A 20,552-nucleotide genomic window follows, 5' to 3' on the forward strand; every position below is an offset into this window, starting at 1 on the left:
ATTTTATTTTATTTTCCACTTTAAGTTGAAATTGCGCCCATTCTAAGTCACGTCCATTGTAAGCCGCGCCCCCTTAAAGATGCCCACAGGGACGACGACAATGGAAGTGAAGCTTGAGAGACAAAACATAACATGGAAATCAGAAATAAATGAATAAAATATTGCCGAAAATAAGTTAGGGTTAGGGTTGCATATAATCAGCCGAAAAAGCAATACATTCAACAACTGAAATACAGTAATGGTGCGTTCATAGAGCGATATGGGTGTGTTTCAGTATCCACCTTGGATCACGTTACAAATCAAGTGTCCACTCTCGCGTTGTCCACACCACTATGGGCATGTCTTTAAGACACGGTTCACTTCTGATTTCGTCACAACTGTGGGTGCGACATGGAATGTCTGCGGCAAGACCCTTCTCGAAAAGAGGCAAAGAGGAAATGGAAACCAAAATAAGAGCGCTGGACAGGAAAATAAACAAAATACAGGAACATAATAAGAAAACAAAGTCCCAATCTGTCATGACATGTAGTTATTAGTTATACATTTCTAGACGTATTGTTGGGGAATTTGTTGTGTTAAGTGTGTTCTTCTTACGAGACTGTTTTGTGTAAAAAAAATTATAGAAGTTGTTAAATCCTTCTCGACTGAAGCCCAGTTTTCAGTTGCAAAACAACACTTTTTAGTGAACGTAAAAATAAAAAAAACACCTTGTCATTTACATTTTACATGACAAAATGTGTTTGTCAACTCTTTCTCTCCATCCAAGTCGTGTACTATTGACACATGTGTCCTTGGTGATTTTCAGGAGCTGGGCATCAAACACCCGCTGCATCGAAAGAAGCTGCAGCTGGCGCTGCAGGCTCTCGGCTCAGAAGAAGAGGACAGCAAGGGAAAGCTGGACTACAACTGGGTGACGAGTAAGTATCAGCTGTTCATTCCACTCTCCTCAGAAAATCTCTTTTGCATTGACACTTTGCGGCAGTGTTTTCATTGTTGTTTTTGCTCGTCCATTAGGGTGGCTGGATGACATCGGCCTGCCACAGTATAAGACTCAGTTTGATGAGGGACGGGTGGATGGTCGCATGTTGCACTACATGACTGTGGTGAGTGGTTTTGACGGGTGACATAACAGCATTTTGCTCTGCTGACAGTACCAGAAGCTTAAAATTATTGTATTTTGAGGGAAATTATCTTTCATACCGGATTTGACGTTTCTCAAACACACCTGCTACAGTAAAACATTATTGCAGTTTTTCTTTCAACCCTCAAGAGACAAAGGCTGACTTTTTTGTCCTTTCGGTACATTTTTGGTGTATTTTGGCAATTGGTTATTCCATTATGATTTATTCTAAAAGTTTTTTTCCCCCACATAACATTGTTTTATTTCAATGTTCAATTGTTTCACAGGTGTACAATACACTGGCAGTTTTTTCACAATACCCCAAAGCCAAACGGGACATTTAAGTCCTTCATTTTTCAAAGGGCATAAAAATATTTTGGATTCTTTTTTTTTATACTTTTTTTGTACAAATCTCTCAATTGACTTCAGCCCTAAATAAAAAAATACCAGACATGTTATGTTTTTTTAACCCTTTGAATGCCTTTTGATCAAATGATGTAATTGTTTTCAACTGCAAAACAAGTAAAAAAAATAAATCCAAAATGTTTTACATCCATCCATTTTGCACCGCTTGTCCCTCTCAGCGTCACAGGGGTGGTTGGAGCCTATCCCAGTTGCATTTTATGCCTTTTGTCCTGTTTGGTTTTCAAAATAATTAAATCAAATGTCTGCAGAGGGTTAAATAAACCTAGAGCACTGTTTGGAAAAAGACTGCCACTGGTAGAACAGCGCCCCTAACAGGCTGTAAAGAGGCATGTAAGACAATGCACAACACCAGGTGCAATGCAGGATGCATCCTGTTATTGTTTGATATTTAATTAAGGGGTCAAATTATCATACATTTTTTATCTATTGTAATACAATAAACATCATACGTGTGTCAATGCTGTTCCTTACTGTTGACACCTCACTAACAGCAGTACGGGGTAAACTCATATTGCCTCACAATTTGCTTCTTTTTGTTATTCAACATTTTCCTAGAGAAATAATGAATGCTTGAGACTCTTGGCCTGCCATGTATTGAATATACTTTATTAGGAATTAAATTGTAGGTAAATTTTAAGCAATTTCTTTTTTACCGTATTTAACTGAGGTCTGAGGCCCAGCTGTGAAATCACATGGCAGGACTCATTAATTATAGATCAAATATTTTTCAAAGCTAGAACATAAAAAACTGTTTACCACATTCTAAATACCTTTGTGAATATTATGAGAGGTCTTTAGACATGAAATAACACCTTTTAGCCAACTTACACTGTTCCGATATGTAAGCCTGATGTACCCCGCTTTCCGCCCGATTGTAGCTGAAATAGGCCCCAGCGCCCCTCGCGACCCCGAAGGGAATAAGCGGTAGAAAATGGATGGATGGACGGATCCTGAGCCAATCGGTGGCCACGAATACTGAACAGACCGCTCTTGATTGGTTTGGTCTCCCCTTTTTATGGCCAATGCTACTGTGGTATTGATATTTTTAGTTCATTTAGCAATTTTCAATGCTTGAAAATGCTGAATTTAGGACCCAAAGAATATTTAAAGAAAAAATCCAACTAAAATCTGCCACGTGATGAAGCCACAATATTTGAAGCGACGTGTGGCAAGGAACGTCTATGAAATGTTGGTACCAATGTTGCTCGCGCTTTTATATTTATGTTATGATTATTCTTCACTGTTGGTAATTGATGTGTCCTCGTCCCTTTAGGATGACTTGCTCTCCTTGAAAGTGGGCAGCGTCCTACACCACCTCAGTATCAAGAGAGCCATCCAAGTGCTTCGACTCAACAACTACCAGCCAAACTGCTTACGCCGCAGACCATCTGATGAGGTGCGCACCCTCATTTCTCTGCTCTTTTGAACACTCCTTTAACAAATGATTCTCCCTCTTGCTCGTGTCCACAGAACAATATTTCCCCTGCAGAGATTTCCCAGTGGACCAACCACAGGGTCATGGAGTGGCTGCGCTCGGCGGATCTGGCAGAATACGCTCCCAACCTGAGAGGCAGCGGCGTGCATGGAGGCCTGATGGTGACATATTCTGATTTCCATTCTTACTTCGATTTGTAAGAAACAGATAAAAGACAGTTTATCTAACCTCAGGTGCTGGAGCCCCGCTTTAATGTAGAGACTATGGCGCTGCTGTTGAACATCCCCCCCAACAAGACTCTTCTGCGTCGCCACCTCGCCACACATTTCAACCTGCTTGTTGGTTCAGAAGCCCAGCAGCTCAAACAGGAGTGTCTGGAAAACCCTGACTATATGCTGCTTACTGCTACCATCAAGGTTAAGGTAGGTTTACTGCACTGCTTCCTCGTTTACCTCATATATCAGGTGTTATTTTCTTCACTAATTGGCAAAAGTTGAATCGTTGCAACCAGACTACTTCATATTAGGGTGTACTCGCACTAGGCACCCTACAGCTTCATTTTTATTGGACCCCAGGGAATATTCCAGGGTTTACCCTGAAACTTTGGTTTTTATTGTATGTATGGATATACTGATATATAGTCTATTATTTATGTAATATTGGCCATAGTTAGTTTGAAAAACAGCTAAAATATCTAAAATATTCCTCTATGCTTTATTTTAAAAAAAGCATGCCTCTGAATCATCTGTCAGCATAAGCGCTACAGCTTGTCACGCACCTGACAGTAATTGGCACTGTGCAAAAGTAAGGACATAAGGGGGAAAAAAAGGTATTTCTTGTTCAAGGTTGTGAAAACTACCCTCATTTCGACATTACAACCGACAGTAATGTCTAACTTACGCCATGTGTGTCTTCGAAACTTCCGTTTTTACACCTCTGTGTGGAGTTTGCATGTTCTCCCCGTAGGTGCGTGGGTTTTCTTTGGGTACTCCAGATTCCTCCTACACTCCAAAAATATGCACGTTAGGTTCTTTGGGGACTCTAAATCAGGGTTGCCCAAATTGGGTCCCGGGGGCCAAATTTGGTCCCGGGGGCCAAATTAGGCCCCTCGTGTCGTTTGATTTGGCCCGCCAAAGGGTGGTTTCCAAATGTAATACATATTCCTATGGACCTTTTAAGCTCACTAGGGGTGCCCCGATCTGATATTGATATCACATATCAATCCAATATCAGCATAAAAAATTTATTGAATTATATCAGCTTGCATCTAAACTACAAGCAGTCCTGCGGCATGTTTACTTGTGCAAAGCTGGACAGCCAGTTAACATCTAAATATCCTCCAATTAGCACACAATGTTGGTCTTTTCTTCTATATTAGTCAAGTCATTTACAAAAGGTCACCATGGTAGGTTATAGGCTATAATGGTACAAAATACCCATCCATCCAGTTTCTACCGCTTGTCCCTTTCGGGGTCGTGGGGGGCGCTGGAGCCTATCTCAGCTGCATTCGGGCGGGGGAAGGCGGGGTACAGCTAAGCACACAATAGCACACAAGCTAGATATAAGTAATAAGTGTCCTTACTTGAACAATATTGCAGTCTAAAGCAGCACATTTGTCAATATAAACAAATATTGAATATTTACAGCTATATATGACTTACACATACAAAGTCTACAAGGCAGAAGCGTATTAAAAAGTATCCAGTAACAAACGTGTCCGCATTATTCAACTTATTGTGCCATGAGCTCAGCCGAATTAATTGTTGTGACCATTAGGTGTCGCCAAAAACTATTACCACTCCACTTCAATTGAAAGACAAATTAAGTTAATTCCAGACGGTCAATAATAAATAGGTTAGTGTATTTCATACCTACCATTGATTTCTGTTTGACTAATATCACTTCATCAAACTATTTCTAACATTCCACACTACAAAATAACAAAAGTATGTATAATTCCTGCTGTTATCGGATCAGATCGGTATCGACATCGTATCGGAAGGGAAAAAGTTTAGGACACCCTTAACGTTCACACAATCATTAATGGAATGTTCGCAAGGCTATCTAGTTTGCTAACTATTTGTCATCTATCATTGTTATTGGCACTAAATATAGAAACTTTTTGGGTATTTGTGTTTCATGCTTAACATTTTAACTTCGCTGTGGGGGTTGTGCAGTCATGACAGTGTGACATGTTGTGCTGTAAAGGGCTGTCTTACATATATGTTTGACTGCATCAATTGATCTTGGCTATATAGCATGACAAGTCGGCTCTATTGAAATATATAATAGGAATTTAAGCACTCCAACCAACGTACGACAGTGGTTTTAGTACTTGTTGTGCACAGGTCACAATGTTGTTTGGATGTTGTTGTATGTCAATTAAAAAATATATGCATTATAGTTTAATTTAAACAGCAGGTGGACATCAGAGGTGGGGTTTGTAGTTGCAGGTACCAGAATTTTCTGAACGGAAACACAATAATAGACAAATCAAAAAGAAAAAAACGAGACGTTTTGTTGCATTGCCTTCTGCTCTGTGACACAGATGACAAAATTACCAATTTATGACTCCTATAGTCGTTTGAAGTATTATGCAACTCTACCGACAGATGTTTGCCTCATGATTTACTTTAGGGGCATAATTATAATATAAATCAAACACAATTGTTATATTTTAAATATTTATCATAGATTTAAAGGGGAACTGGACTTTTTTGGAAGTTTGCCTATTGTTCACAATCATTATGAAAGACAAGACGGTGGATGTTTTTTTTTGTTTTTTTATGCATTCTAACTTGTAAATAAAAGTCCCCTTACAATGGAGCCAATAAGAGGTCCTCTTTTCTGCCCATAAAACCCAATGAAAAAACATCCAAAAAGCGGCAACAATACTTCATTTACATTTTGTGACTTGAATATTAACCAAGTATTAGTGATATTGTTACTATAAGTGCTAACGCAGACAAACTATTTATAGCAGCGTAATCACTAGCTTGCGTGGCTTTGTTTACATCAGCTGGTGAGCTGCTTTCTCGCCTCGGAACTCGTTAAACCTTATTCGAGATCATAAATAATGCCTCTCACCTTGATAGTAATAGGATAAGGACGTAATCTGACAAGTTGGTCAACTTTGACAGCCAATTTAGACCGGGGAATATCGAGAACGACACGGAAAGAAGCTCGGTTCCACCCCACTTTTTACTTTGAGGATTATGAGTCATTCTTCATCTAAACGGCATTATACCAAGATTCTATCAGTCGGCATCCAAATGACAGCAGACATTGTACAGTAATTTATGTTTTATTTTGTTTGTTGGCTCTCAAAGTCTGCAGTGAGTAATAATCAGCGGTGATGTTGAAATAAACGAACGTTGTGATGCGTTTAAAATGAGAAAAGTATGTAACTATTACATGTTATTATAAATGTGCATGTTATTACATTACATATATAATTACAGTGTGTATATAAAACTTAAATAGAGGTGTTTGGATGTTTTTAAGGCCTTTATAGGCAGAATTAAGCGACTCCCATTGGCTCCATTGTAAGCAAACTTTTGATCGCATTTATTTACTATTTAGATTGCATAAAAAAAGAAAAATGTGTGTTCTTGTCTTACATAAAGATTGTGAATGATAGGCAACATTACAAAAAAGTGCAGTTCCTCTTTAAATAATACATTGAAATAATACTGTAACAAAATGCCATGGTATTAGTTTCGGGGAGGTAAATTTCATTGACATGTTCTGTGTGAATGTGAGTGTGAATGTTGTCTGTCTATCTGTGTTGGCGACTTGTCCAGGGTGTACCCCGCCTTCCGCCCGATTGTAGCTGAGATAGGCTCCAGCGACCCCGAAGGGAATAAGCGGTAGAAAATGGATGGATGGATGTTCTGCAACCCTCTCAGATGTGACTAACAACATTTGACCTGTTAATAGTCACCGTGAATACAAACAAAAAAATATATCTGCTATTTTAGAATATGTCTAGCAGGTTTGGTTGTGAAAGCACACTTAAATGTTGTCCCGTTTTTTTTACTCTCCTCAGCCCAAGAAACTTTCGTTTGGTAACTTTGGGAGTCTACGCAAGAAAAGGCAGGAGGATAGCGAGGAGTACGTGTGTCCTATGGACGTGGAGATGCCCAAAGGAAGAAGTTTTCAAAAAGGCTTTGAGCTCCAAATCTACGAGGACGACCTGGATCGGCTAGATCAGGTGACATTTGACTTCTATAAATACGCTACAATAATCACGTACATCTGGCAGTTTTAGTCAAATTGATATTTAGTCTGACGGTGTTTCTTTGTAAAAACAAGATGGACGACTCTGAGGGAACCGTCAGACAGATCGGCGCCTTTTCTGAGGGAATCCAGAACTTGACGGTAAAATAGTCCAATTTTGAACTATATTGGTACTTTGAACTAACAAGTATTTTTCTCTGTTTGACCAGAGTATGTTGAAAGAAGATGAATTTTTCAAGGAGATGTCCCACTCCCCGAACCCGAGTGTAACAGACGATGACTCCACCGCATGAGACTGACGGCTCCGTGTGACCTGGTCCTGCTGTGAAAACCCTAAATTAAAACTTCTCCACTTGCTCAACATGCTCCCTTCAAAAGATGAGCCATAGCTATTCACATCCCCTTTCGCCGTTTATCGCTTATTTTTGTCTCCATTGCCACCGAAACGTCAAAGGGAACATTTGTAGGACGATGCCACTGCCTGCCAGCTGGTTTCTGGAAATATTTTGTACTAAGTTATGTGCTGGCATTGCTTTGTTTATTGTCAAACTAATGCCAATATAGATTTAATATACCTTTCCCTTTGCCTCGTCATTGGAAATACTTCATTGGATATTATTTTTCAACGACAGCTGCTATATTTTCTACAGAAAAATAACCTTTCAAATTCAGAGTAAGTTGTCTTATATTTTCTATTACACAATAATATTCTGCATGCATTTGCACCAATACCTATACAGTACACACCTAATGCATACCAAACTGACACGATGCCATGTTTTTGTCTTTTGTGGTTTTGTTCACAATGGATTTTGAAATATAATTCCTATTAGCATTTCCACTGATTACAGAGCTCTTATGTTTAGTGGTAATCATACCATGCAGAAATGGATTTTGTTGTATTGCAAATATGTCAAATCCTAAGAGCAATAAAGTAATTTAAACTAGTGTGTTTGTTTCAAATGTGCAGGATATGTACAAAGGTACTTATAATGTTACTGATCATATTGGCCCCTAACTATGCACTGTTTTATTGAGCACAGCGACATCTAGCGGTATTTTTTCAGTCCTGTCACTTGACCAGAGGACAGTGGAGAGTAGGGGTGGGTGATATAGCACATTGTGGTATCGATTCGACATGAGATAATTATAGGCACAATAGTTTTGATACCGACGCTCTTATGCCTAATAAGATCGTTGAATGATTTTAAGAAGCTGCATTTGATTTGCTGTTGATTAAAATCAGCTTTTTTTTTTTTTTTTTTTTTTTTTAAACAATTCTTTACTTTATAAAGTATTTTGCAAAAGATTGTTCTACGGGTTCTCCTTTCAACTTCATTAATGTTGCTTCTTGTTATACGCTTTTAATCACATTTTAATTGTCTATTACTTCTACCCTCTGTAGCACTTTGAGATTCCAGAATTATAAAGTGCATTATCATATTAATTATTACAAGAGTATTGTGCAAACATATTCTTATCAAATACTCAAAATTCAGCCTAGTTGTGATTAATGATTTATGAATACCAGAATAGAAGACAATGTACAATATGAACAAAATAATACAATCATTGCCCTTTAGTTCATACTTGTTTGAACAAAAATAATGTCAGCATTGCAAAATAAGTAAACAAAAGCAAAAACTACCATTCTCCCTTATTCCTTAGAACAGTGATTCTCATACTGTGGTGGTACGCCAAAGAATCACTTGAATAAAGTACACAGTTTTGTTTTCCTATATTCGAATTAGGGTTGTACGGCATACCGGTATTAGTATAGTACCGCAATACTAATAAATCATATTCGGTACTATACCGCCTCTTAAAACTACCGGTCTTTCGTTTTTTTTTAAATGTATATTATATTTATAAACTCAGGAAATATGTCCCTGGACACATGAATATGACCAATGTATGATCCTGTAACTACTTGGTATCGGATTGATACCCAAATTTGAGGTATCCAAAACTAATGTAAAGTATCAAACAACAGAAGAATAAGTGATTATTACATTTTAACAGAAGTGTAGATAGAAAATGTTAAAAGAGAAAGTATAAGCATATATTAACAGTAAATGAACAAATAGATTAATCATTATTTTTCTACCACTTGTCCTTAATAATGTTGACAAAATAATAGAATGATAAATGACACAATATGATACTGCATATGTCAGCAGACTAATTAGGAGCCTTTCTTTGCTTACTTACTAATAAAAGACAAGTTGTCTTGTATGTTCACTATTTTATTTAAGGACAAACTTGCAATAAGAAACATGTTTAATGTACCCTAAGATTTTTTGTTAAAATAAAGCCAATAATGCAATTTTTTGTCCCCATTATTTAGAAAAGTACCGAAAAGTATCGAAATAATTTTGGTACCGGTACCAAAATATTGCTATCAGAACACAGTTTTACTGTTTAAACTATGTGTAATGTTACAGTTGTTAAAAAAAACCCTAATATACTTAAGAAAAAACCAAACATCTGCCTTGTTTTAATGAATACCTTAACCTACTATTACGCTACTGTATTTTAGCGTTGGTCATCAAGGTGATACTTGGTGACACGTTTGAGAACCACTGCTTTAGAAAAACTTTTTTTTTTGCCCGAGTTTGTAAAACATATAAATGTTAATGTATAAATAGCGTGACCGTAAAAACAAGAGAGATTTGTAAAAATAAACATAGAAGCCAAATTAAAAATATCGAGTATCGAGGCGATACTGATACTAAGCTAACTATCGATACAGCTGATATTTGGATCGACCCTCCCAGTCTTCGTGAGGAGTTCTTCTTTGACTCATCATGTCTTCACGGTGCGTATATTTTTTCTTGCATTTCCACTATTTAAAGTGTGAATTACACGTTTTTATTCCATAATATACAAGTATTATTGATGGATATAACTTTAATAACCATTATGTGTTTTAAACAGCTTGTGTGGGCTCCTGCTTCTTCTCGGAGTGTTGCTCGTAGTTGGACTCGATGCATCGAGGTACTATTGCTCAAGTCGTGTTTCTAGACTGCGTGGAAACGTGAATAAATCCGCATATGTTGTGTCCATGACTTAGACTGACCGTAAACCAAGAACTTTCTACCTTGTTCGATGAGCTGTGGCTGCTGGACGCCAACCGGATGACGCCCGGTGTAGATTACAACATCTCCGTACAGGTAATGCGTGTAACAATGTCAGTGTTGTGAGTCTTTTGTTTGACAAAAGTTGTGTGTCCGTGCAGGGCCGAGCTGCTTACGTAAGTCAGGGGACTCACGTCGTCCACGACCACGCTTCCCTGCCGCTCTTCTCCAACGTCAACGAGAACAAGCTGAGGAACACGACCACCATCTCAAGTAAGATGTGTCAACTTTCTAGAAACTACAAAAAAGGGGTTAAGTGCAGTCATGAACGAGTCGTTCAAAGAGGAACTAGGCTTTTTTTTTAATGATTTAATTATCTGAGACAAGAACACACCTTTTTCTCTTTTCTCTGCCTTCTAAATAGTAAAACAAAAAAAACAGAAACTTAAAGTCACATCCTCTGCATTTGACCCATCCCCATGTTCACCCCCTGAGAGGTGAGGGGAGCAGTGAGCAGCAGCGTGTGCCGCGCTCAGGAATAATTAGGTGATTTTAACCCCCAATTCCAACCCTTGATGCTGAGTGGGAGGTAACGGGTCCCATTTTTTGTAGTCTTTGGTATGACTCGGTCGGGGGGTTTGAACCCACGACCTGCCAGTCTCAGGGCGGACACTCTAACCACAAGGCCACTAGTTAGCTTACCTTGTTTGTTAACAAGGTAACAACTTACCTTGTTAGCTTTACAAGGTAAGTTTGTCCAAGGTAAGTTTTTCATAAGTTAGCTTTACAAGGTAATCGCAAAAAAAAGGAGATCGCAAAAAGCCGCTGCCTGACCAGGGCTCAGAAAATATGCAAAGACTCCAGCCACCCCCACCAAGGACTGTTTTCACTGCTGGACTCTAGAAAGAGGTTCCCCAGCCTCCGAAGCAGAACCTCCAGGTTCTGTAACAGCTTCTTCCCTCAAGCCGTAAGACTCTTGAACGCATCATAATTAAATTATCCCCTCAACTCCCCCCAAAATGGATGAACTCGCTGGAATAAAAAAGACAATATAACATACATCCATAAACGTGGACACATGTGAAAAAGTGCAATATATTTTTCTGTACAGTAATCTATTTATTTATTTATGTATATTTATATATATTTATTTATTTTATATATATATATTTATTTATATATATATATGCACCGGATTGCTTTTTTATCCTGCACTACCATGAGCTTATGTAACGAAATTTCGTTCTTATCTGTGCTGTAAAGTTCAAATTTGAATGACAATAAAAAGGAAGTCTAAGTCTAAAACTAACTTATGACATCGGCTCTTAACATGCAACTCAAGATACTTCAAGTCTTCTTTTGATATAATTTTGATGATTATGGTCTACAATTTATGAAAACCTCAAATTAATCATCTCAGATACTGTGTTTTTATTTATTTTGTACAAACTAGCAAGTTACACGTAGCTAAGCTACGTAGTTTAGCTACATGTAGCTTGGCGGTAGCTTAGCTACATTTTCAACGGGTAGCTTTTCTTGTAGCCTAGCTTCTTTTAGATCGGGAGTCAGCAACCCGCTGCTCTTTAGTGCCGCCCTAGTGGCTCCCTGGAGCATTTTTAAAAAAGGGATTGAAAATGGAAAAAGATGTGGGGGAAATATTTTTTTTGTTTTAGTATGTTTTTTGTTTGAGGACAAACATGACACAAACCTTCCCAATTGTTAGAAAGTCCAAAGTTTAATATGTGTGTGTGTATGCTTCACTGATGACAGTATTTGGTGAACATCATTTTGTCCTACTAATTTCAGCGGTTCTTGAACTCACCATAGTGTGGACTGTGACGCAACAGTTTGTTTACATGTAAAATCTTCCACTCCTTCTTTGTCTCATTTTGTCCACCAAACGTTTTATATGTGCGTGAATACACAAAGGTGCACTTTGTTGATGTTATTGACTTGTTGTAGTGCTAATCAGGCATATTTGGTCAGTGCATGACTGCAAGCTAATCAATGCTAACATGATTTTTAGGCTAGCTGTATGTACATATTGCGTCATTATGACTAATTTGTAGGTATATTTGAGCTCATTTAATATCCTTTACTTTTATCCTCTTTGTATATAATTTAGTTTTGCATGTCTCATGACACATAATCTGTATTTAATATTGGCTGCATTTCAGGTAGTTGTTTGTGTGCCATGTTGTTCCAGATCACAGCAAACATTACCTAGCTTGCAAAAGATTGTAATAACTCTATTAAAAGAAGACAGCCTGCCGTTTCCTTTAACATGAACACACACATCTATACCTTTGGCCATTAAAAGCCAGTAATTTCCAGGAGTTATCTCACCTTCTGAGTAGCCTCTGATTTACTAATGGTTTCTAATGTTGTAAAAATGTGTAGAATAAATATTACATTTCAACATTTCTGTCAACGAAGATTTGCTTCAGCCTGCGACACATAGTCATTCTGATAGTAGGCTATTATAGCTAATATAGACACTTACATCATATGTTGCCTTAATTATGACACTTATATGAGACTTGTAAAGTAATTTTAATAGAAGATTATTATAGCTAATATAGACACGTACATCATATGTTGCCTTAACTATAACACTTATATAAGACTTGTAAAGTAATTTTAATAGAAGGCTATTATAGCTAATATAAACACTTACGTCATGTGTTGCCTTCATTATAACACTTATATACAGCTTTTAATTTTTTGCGGCTCCAGACAGATTTATTTTTTGTATTTTTGGTCCAGGGCAGCACGGTGGTAGAGGGGTTAGTGCGTCTGCCTCACAATACAAAGGTCCTGAGTAGTCCTGAGTTCAATCCCGGGCTCGGCATCTTTCTGTGTGGAGTTTGCATGTTGTCCCCGTGACTGCGTGGGTTCCCTCCGGGTACTCCGGCTTCCTCCCACCTCCAAAGACATGCACCTGGGGATAGGTTGATTGGCAACACTAAATTGGCCCTAGTGTGTGAACGTGAGTGTGAATGTTGTCTGTCTATCTGTGTTGGCCCTGCGATGAGGTGGCGACTTGTCCAGGGTGTACACAGCCTTCCGCCCGATTGTAGCTGAGATAGGCTCCAGCGCCTCCCGCGACCCCAAAGGGAATAAGCGGTAGAAAATAGATGGATGGATTTTTGTTCCAATATGGCTATTTCAACGTTTTGGGTAGCCGAGCCCTGTTTTAAACCCATGAGGCGAAATTATGCGTATAAAGCCTTTAAAAACACCTTCATTAAGGTTTTATATCCATGATGTAAGTATATACAGTAATGTAGTAACAAGCACATTTATAATAACATGTAATATTTACGTATTTTGATCAATTTTAATTAATTAATTTCAAAAACACATCACGACGTTGGCTTTTTTTTTTTAACAACATCACTGATTTCTGCTAACTGCAGACTTCGTGAGAGCCAACAAACATAATAAAACATCACTTACTGTGCCAGGTCTGCTGTCATTAGGATGCCAACTGTAAGGATGTTCATATATTCCCATTTAGATGAAGAATTACTTATAATCCTCACGAAAAAAAAGAGGGTTGCAATTATATACGTAAATCACGCCGCTATAAATAGTTTGTCTGTGTTCGCGCTTATAGTAACAATATCACTAATACTTGGTTAATATTGAAGTCACAAAATGTAAATGCAATATTGTTGGCGGTTTTTAATGTTTTTATTGGGTTTTATCGGCGGAACAGAGGACCTCTCATTGGCTCTGCTGTAAGCAGACTTTTATTTATATTTATTTATGAGTTCGAATGCATTCAAAAAAATACATCCGTCGTCATGTTTTTCATATTGATTGTGAACAATAGGCAAAATTCCAAAAGAAGTGCACTTCCTCTTTAAAATACAAACTCTAATAACGAGCCAGTCATTTGACAGCAATGGCTCCTCGAGATATGTCTCCCTTTGAGGAGATATAAATGCAATCTCTCATGGAGAGTCAAGTTGGCAGCAGTCATGCAGCCCCAGACCATGAGTTTACCACCAGCTGCATGCCAGACTTTGGACAAGACATAATTATCTTACTACTCACTTGTGTTTTCAGTTATGTAGAGCAGTGGTACTCAAAGTGTGGTACGGTACACGGGCTCCATCTAGTGGTACACCATCGAATTACTTAAACACAGTGTTCCTGTTCAAACTGCGTGTAATGTTACAATGGTCAAAAATATGAAATATGTGTGTTGAATAAAAGCTCAGTTCTTAATGAATACTTAGGCCTACTACGCTGCTGTATTTTAAGTGTTGGTCATTATTATGGTACTTGGTGAAGAAAAGTTTGAGAAACTCTGGTCTATAATAATAGCTGTGTGTTGAGTCATATTCCGTTGATAGTTGTACACTTACTACTCTAAAAAGTATATCTGAATGTCTGCAGTATTGTCCCTTGTGAAGACACATAGTGCTTAAAAAGTGGGTGGCATCCTCACTGACATTTATTTAGTTTTTTATTATGAATTTAACTTTTAATGGATATATTTCCGATTTTTACATTACAATATTTTGTATTTTTTCCAAATATTTCTTAAAGAATGTGTAAAATAGCAAAATATAAGATATAGTTAGCTGACATTAAACAACAGAAACTACACATCAACAGTACGTAGTCATTGCATTTTGGCAAATTTCTGGATAAAGGTGCAAATATAGCTGTTCATTTTTTGAGTTGTTTGTGTCCTTATGGCCTTTATAGATGGCTCCTCACTAGTGTTAACAGGTTGTAATAATATGTTGTATTCTAACATTAGCACAGTACTGCACATGCTTATGTAGTGTGGACAGTACAGTATTAGTATTTATAAAAACAACAATATATGTTCCCTCAGGGATGATGAGGCTGCTTGACAACTACGAGAGATCTACTGGTGTGTCTGAGCGCGTCACAGCTGAGGAACGGATTGAGACCAACCGATTCCTGGATGCTGTTTTGGACACAGAAGTCATGAAGGTACTTTTGCTAGCACCTACAGCACAGTGAAGTACAATACAGTATTACATGTCTGATGATGAGGAGGAGGAATTCCTCCTCTTTGTGAGGCTGTAGTTGATCCCCAAGGGGAGTTTTGGCCTTTGCAAAAAAACACATTCCATCACGCAGAAGAAGAGAAAACATGTGCAACATCTGTGTGCAGCTGTGGAATGTTGCATAGACTTGAAGACTTTGGAAGCCATCTTACAATAGTTCTTAGCTTCCTGTTGCTCGTCTTATACAACTGCTTTACTCAGACACAATGCAGCATTCATTAATAATGCCGTCACTCAAAATCTAGCATAATGATGACATTACGTAGTATTGTGTGTATTGCAGTGGGTCTGTTATTATATATACTGCAAAAAAGAGCTGTCAAAATATAAGATAAAAGGACTAGATTTTAGGGGAAAAAATAGTTGGATTAACGAGCTACATTTTACATGATAAGACATCCGAAATTAAGAATTTTATATGTTGAGATTTGCAGGATTTTTAAGATAGAAGAAAATACCGGTAATTTATTCTGGAGGAAAAAAAAGCCTTATTCAACTTGTAATTCTTATGCATCCTCAAGATGCTTTTTATGTGGAGTAAAAAACAAGAAATCTTGTTGAATACTTATTTTCTCAATTTTAACATTTTTGAACTAGAAAAGAAAAAATATAATTATTCATTCTATAATTAGTCATTGACTAAAAATAAGTAAATAGCTCTTAAAACTAGGGACATTTATAGAAATAACATTTTAAATTTTGGCAAGTGGCAAATCATTTGCAGTGTATATTATCCTAAAATATATTTTTTCATGTATAAAATCAAATTACAGAGTACTGTGGTAGTATAATTGAGGATATTATTTATGGTTTGCATGCTTCTGCCCAAATGCAGCTGAGATAGGCTCCAGCACCCCCCGCGACCCCGAAAAGGACAAGCGGTAGGAAATGGACGGATGGATGGATGTGGTAGTATAATTGAGGATATTATTTATGGTTTACATGCTTCTGCCCGAATGCAGCTGAGATAGGCTCCAGCACCCCCGCGACCCCGAAAGGGACAAGCGGTAGAAAATGGATGGATGGATGTTTTTTTTGTAGAGTAGTGCATTTCACTTTGACATTACGTTGCATCATATACACGTCAAACCACTAGGGGCAGTGAAAGTGGTTGAATTAAAAGAGAAGAAGAAGAAGAAACATAAAGTGTGGTGATATTTTAATGTATTTTTTATTGATGAATAAAAATATTAAATTTTAATGACAGCAGTAAATACTGATAGAATATGGTATAAAATAGGGTTTGATGAAAATAAATAAAATACAGTAACAAAAATGTGCATCTAAATTGGTATGTAAGTTATAGGCATTGCAAAAATGGAATATATTTTAAATGATAAGCAATTGTCAACATATATTCCTTAAAATAATTCATAAAAACATAAGGATATTATCAAGGAAATATGGAAAATGGAGTAAATGACTCATATTAAAAACGTGTTAAAAAAATGATGGCTGAAGAAAATAATTAATTTAGAATTTTTTTTTATGATACTTATGTTTGGTATAGAAGCACCTTTTTTATTATAATTAGCCTACTAGAAGGGTGAATGATGTTTAATGTATGTTCCCACAAGCATATTTTGTTCATTTCCATTATTATTATTTTTTGAACAAAATACATTTGTATTTCTTTCTTCTCCTTAAGTTTTGCACTATATTAAACTAAGATATCTTTAAATTTTTATTAAATCTATGTATATTTGTTCCCTCTAAAAATTCTATTAAATTAAGTAAAAAATGTGCACGTAAAATAATATATGTACACAGCAAAACAACAAAAGTGTGATATGGGCTTGAAGTGAAGTGTATGAAACCAAACAAACACATTACATGTCTACATTGCAGATCATTTTAAAAAGTCTAAAGACTTTTACGGGGCCGGTTTTAGCTTCCATAGCACCCTGTGCGAGACAAACATTCACCCCCCCACGCCCTTTCGGCACTCAAGTTTGTTGTTATCTACCTCAGGTGAGCAGTAGGCGGGATGCCAGTAGGCCACCTGTAGAGGGCGCCAATTTGACACATCCTGACATCCATTTTCTACCGCTTGTCCCTTTTTGGGGTTGAGGGGAGGCTGGAGCCTATCCCAGTTGCACTCGGGCGGAAGGCGAGGTACAACCTCCTGATGAGCACAAATAAAGATAACTATTTTCCCCCCTCATCCTTGCGGTGCCCCCCAGAGAGATCCACCCTGGGCAATTGCCCATGTGGCCCATATCTAAAAGGACACTGGCACCAAATGTAAGTGAACAATAAACAGACAAGGTAAAGATTGTTCACAGTAGGGCTGTGAATCTTTGGGTGTCCCACGATTCGATTCAATATCGATTCTTGGGGTCACGATTCGATTCAAAATCGATTTTTTTTTTTCAATTCAACACGATTCTCGATTCAAAAACGATTTTTCTCCGATTCAAAACGATTCTCGATTTATTCAATACATAGGATTTCAGCAGGATCTACCTCAGTCTGCTGACATGCAAGCAGAGTAGTAGATTTTTGTAAAAAGCTTTTATAATTGTAAAGGACAATGTTTTATCAACTGATTGCAATAATGTAAATTTGTTTTAACTATTAAATGAACCAAAAATATGACTTATTTTATCTTTGTGAAAATATTGGACACTGTGTGTTGTCAAGCTTATGAGATGCGATGCAAGTGTAAGCCACTGTGACACTATTGTTCTTTTTTTTTTTTTTTTTTTATAAATGTCCAATGATAATGTCAATGAGGGATTTTTAATCACTGCTATGTTGAAATTGTACCATACCATACCATACCAACTTTATTTATAAAGCCCTTTAAAGACAAGCACAGTTGAAAAACAAAGGGCTGTACACCACAAAGAAATAGAGGCAAAGGACAGACTAAAAAATAACATTTAAAACAGAAATAAGAATACACATTTAAAAAGCAAATATAAATTACCCTAAGAACAGTTTGTTAGATAAAAACAGTTTAAAAGTTAAAAACAGTTCAAAAAGTTAAAAGCGAAAAACAGTTCAAAGTCTCATGCTGGGTTAAAAGCCAGTGAATAAAAATGGGTTTTAAGAAGGGTCTTAAAAATAGCCAAAGAAGGGGCCTGTCTCACATGGAGAGGGAGATCGTTCCAGAGTTTGGGACCCGCAACGGAGAAGGCTCTGTCCCTTCTGAGCTTGCGCTTTGTTTTGGGTACCTCCAGGATCAGCTGATCAGCTGACCTGAGAGACCGGGTGGGGGCATAGAGATGGAGCAGCTCAGAGAGGTACGGTAGGGCAAGACCACGTAAGGATTTAAAAACGAGTAAGATAATTTTAAAATGGACTCTAAAAGACACAGGCAGCCAGTGGAGGGAGGCTAAAACAGGAGTAATGTGCTCTCTTTTTCTTGTGTTAGTTAAAAGTCGGGCAGCTGCATTTTGGACCAGCTGCAGACGTGAGAGGGAGGATTGACTAATTCTAAAATACAAAGAGTTACAGTAATCCAGCCGAGATGTGATAAAGGCATGGATTACTGTCTCTAACTGTTGCCTAGAAAGAAGGTTTTTAACCTTGGCCAGCTGACGTAAATAAAAAAAAAGCTGGCTTTCACCACTGTGCCAATCTGACGGTCCAATTTAAAATCACAGTCAATACGAAAGCCCAGGTTGGTGACCATGGGCTTAACGTGCAAAGCCAAAGGGCCAAAGTCAACAGGGGGGAGCTCACAGGTACCACTAGGTCCAAACACTATTACTTCTGTCTTCTTTTCATTGAAATTTAAGAATTGTAACTCATTTTGATACTGTTGTTGATAATATTAATTTTTCTTTCACTACTTTTGGTTTGTTCTGTGTCGTGTTTGTGTCTCCTCTCAATTGCTCTGCTTATTGCAGTTCTGAGTGTTGCTGGGTCGGGTTTGGTTTTGGAATTGGATTGCATTGTTATGGTATTGCTGTGTATTTTTTTGTTGGACTAATTAATTTTAAAAAAAAATTAAAAAAATTACAAAAAATGTTTTAAAAAAAAAAGAGAATCGATACAGAATCGCACAACGTGAGGATCGCGATTCGAATTCGAATCGATTTTTTCCCACACCCCTAGTTCACAGTAAATCATGCAAACAATGTTGTTGTTCAGACGCCAAACAGGAGATTTATGTGCCATAAATGTGTTTTGTCAGCGAGCACACAGATATCTGGTGTCTAAAGGCCAGTCTTCTTCTGACGTGAGGGTCTTTAAGAGTCAACTGCACCTCATCTGGTTCCATCTTTACTACAGACAGAGGAACAGCGGGTGAGAAAAACATTACCATTTATTGTGTTTGTCTTTGTTGCTGTAAAATAATTGTGTAAATACTGGAAAGCATTCATACTATTGTTGTTTATTTAATTTTATTGTATTTATTATTCACACTATTTTTTGTCCGTCTTCTTCCACATTTATCTTCCGGTTAAAACCATTAAGCTTTCAAAATATTCGACTCCTCAATGACACACCATTTTTTATTTTCCATTTATCTTCCGGTTAAAACCATTAAGCTTTCAAAATATTCGACTCCTCAATGACACACCATTTTTTATTTTCCAAAAATTCCACATTTTCCGGGAAATGTTTTCCCATTTGAAGCGAATGGACTGTTTTTTTTTAAACATCCACATTTCTCAACCGTTCAAAAGTCAAAATTGTCTTTGTCATGTTTGTCAATTGCTAGCTTTTTTAGCTATATTTTGATGCGTCATATATTTTTGCATGCTGATGTTAGCTTTGTAGCTAAATATACACCTATAATACTAGAGTCATATATGTTGGTATTTGATGTATGCTAACTTTAGCATGTTAGGTGTTTTTTTTAGTTATTTTTGAAGGTATACACCTCAGAGTAATATTTTGGTACTCAACCTATGTTAACCATTAGCATGCTTATGTTAGTATGTTGGATTTTTTAGCTATTTTTGAGAGTATACACCTCAGAGTAACTTATTGTGGTACTTGACGCATACATTTGCAACCTAATAGCACAAAGAAATGTAAACTCTTATTTTCTCCGCTTAAATGAACAGCTTGTTGCTTTCTGTTCCTTATGCTCATACAGAACTTGGTAAAGGTTATTTTATGTTTTCTGCACTTTCTACATTTAGGTTTAGATTCAAAATTTAGATTTAGATTTAACATTTAGGTTTAGATTCAACATTTATGTTTAGATTCAACATTTAGCGCTCACATTCAACATTTAGCGC

At 37.2% G+C, this 20,552-nt stretch overlaps 2 protein-coding genes across 9 annotated transcripts in view; both read left to right on the forward strand.

The window, feature by feature from the left end:
* The window catches only part of ppfibp1b (PPFIA binding protein 1b), a 45,107-nt gene extending 36,939 nt beyond the window's left edge, over positions 1 to 8,168 (forward strand). For all 8 annotated transcript variants that reach the window (XM_061969907.2, XM_061969904.2, XM_061969902.2 and 5 more), the window contains 8 exons: positions 806 to 917; positions 1,015 to 1,103; positions 2,820 to 2,942; positions 3,017 to 3,142; positions 3,215 to 3,403; positions 7,030 to 7,194; positions 7,296 to 7,361; positions 7,430 to 8,168. In XM_061969907.2, the coding sequence (XP_061825891.1) occupies positions 806 to 917; positions 1,015 to 1,103; positions 2,820 to 2,942; positions 3,017 to 3,142; positions 3,215 to 3,403; positions 7,030 to 7,194; positions 7,296 to 7,361; positions 7,430 to 7,513 (954 nt within the window). In that variant the 3' untranslated portion in view covers positions 7,514 to 8,168. The remainder of the gene's footprint in view (positions 1 to 805; positions 918 to 1,014; positions 1,104 to 2,819; positions 2,943 to 3,016; positions 3,143 to 3,214; positions 3,404 to 7,029; positions 7,195 to 7,295; positions 7,362 to 7,429) is intronic.
* Positions 8,169 to 9,945: 1,777 nt separating this feature from the next.
* The window catches only part of endouc (endonuclease, polyU-specific C), a 15,872-nt gene continuing 5,265 nt past the window's right edge, over positions 9,946 to 20,552 (forward strand). Inside the window, exons 1-6 of the mRNA XM_061969289.1 lie at positions 9,946 to 10,038; positions 10,158 to 10,217; positions 10,294 to 10,393; positions 10,459 to 10,570; positions 15,153 to 15,274; positions 19,496 to 19,608. Coding sequence (XP_061825273.1) covers positions 10,028 to 10,038; positions 10,158 to 10,217; positions 10,294 to 10,393; positions 10,459 to 10,570; positions 15,153 to 15,274; positions 19,496 to 19,608 — 518 coding nt within the window. The 5' untranslated portion in view covers positions 9,946 to 10,027. The remainder of the gene's footprint in view (positions 10,039 to 10,157; positions 10,218 to 10,293; positions 10,394 to 10,458; positions 10,571 to 15,152; positions 15,275 to 19,495; positions 19,609 to 20,552) is intronic.

Source organism: Nerophis lumbriciformis, linkage group LG10 (genome assembly GCF_033978685.3).
Source record: "Nerophis lumbriciformis linkage group LG10, RoL_Nlum_v2.1, whole genome shotgun sequence".
NCBI lineage: Eukaryota > Metazoa > Chordata > Actinopteri > Syngnathiformes > Syngnathidae > Nerophis > Nerophis lumbriciformis.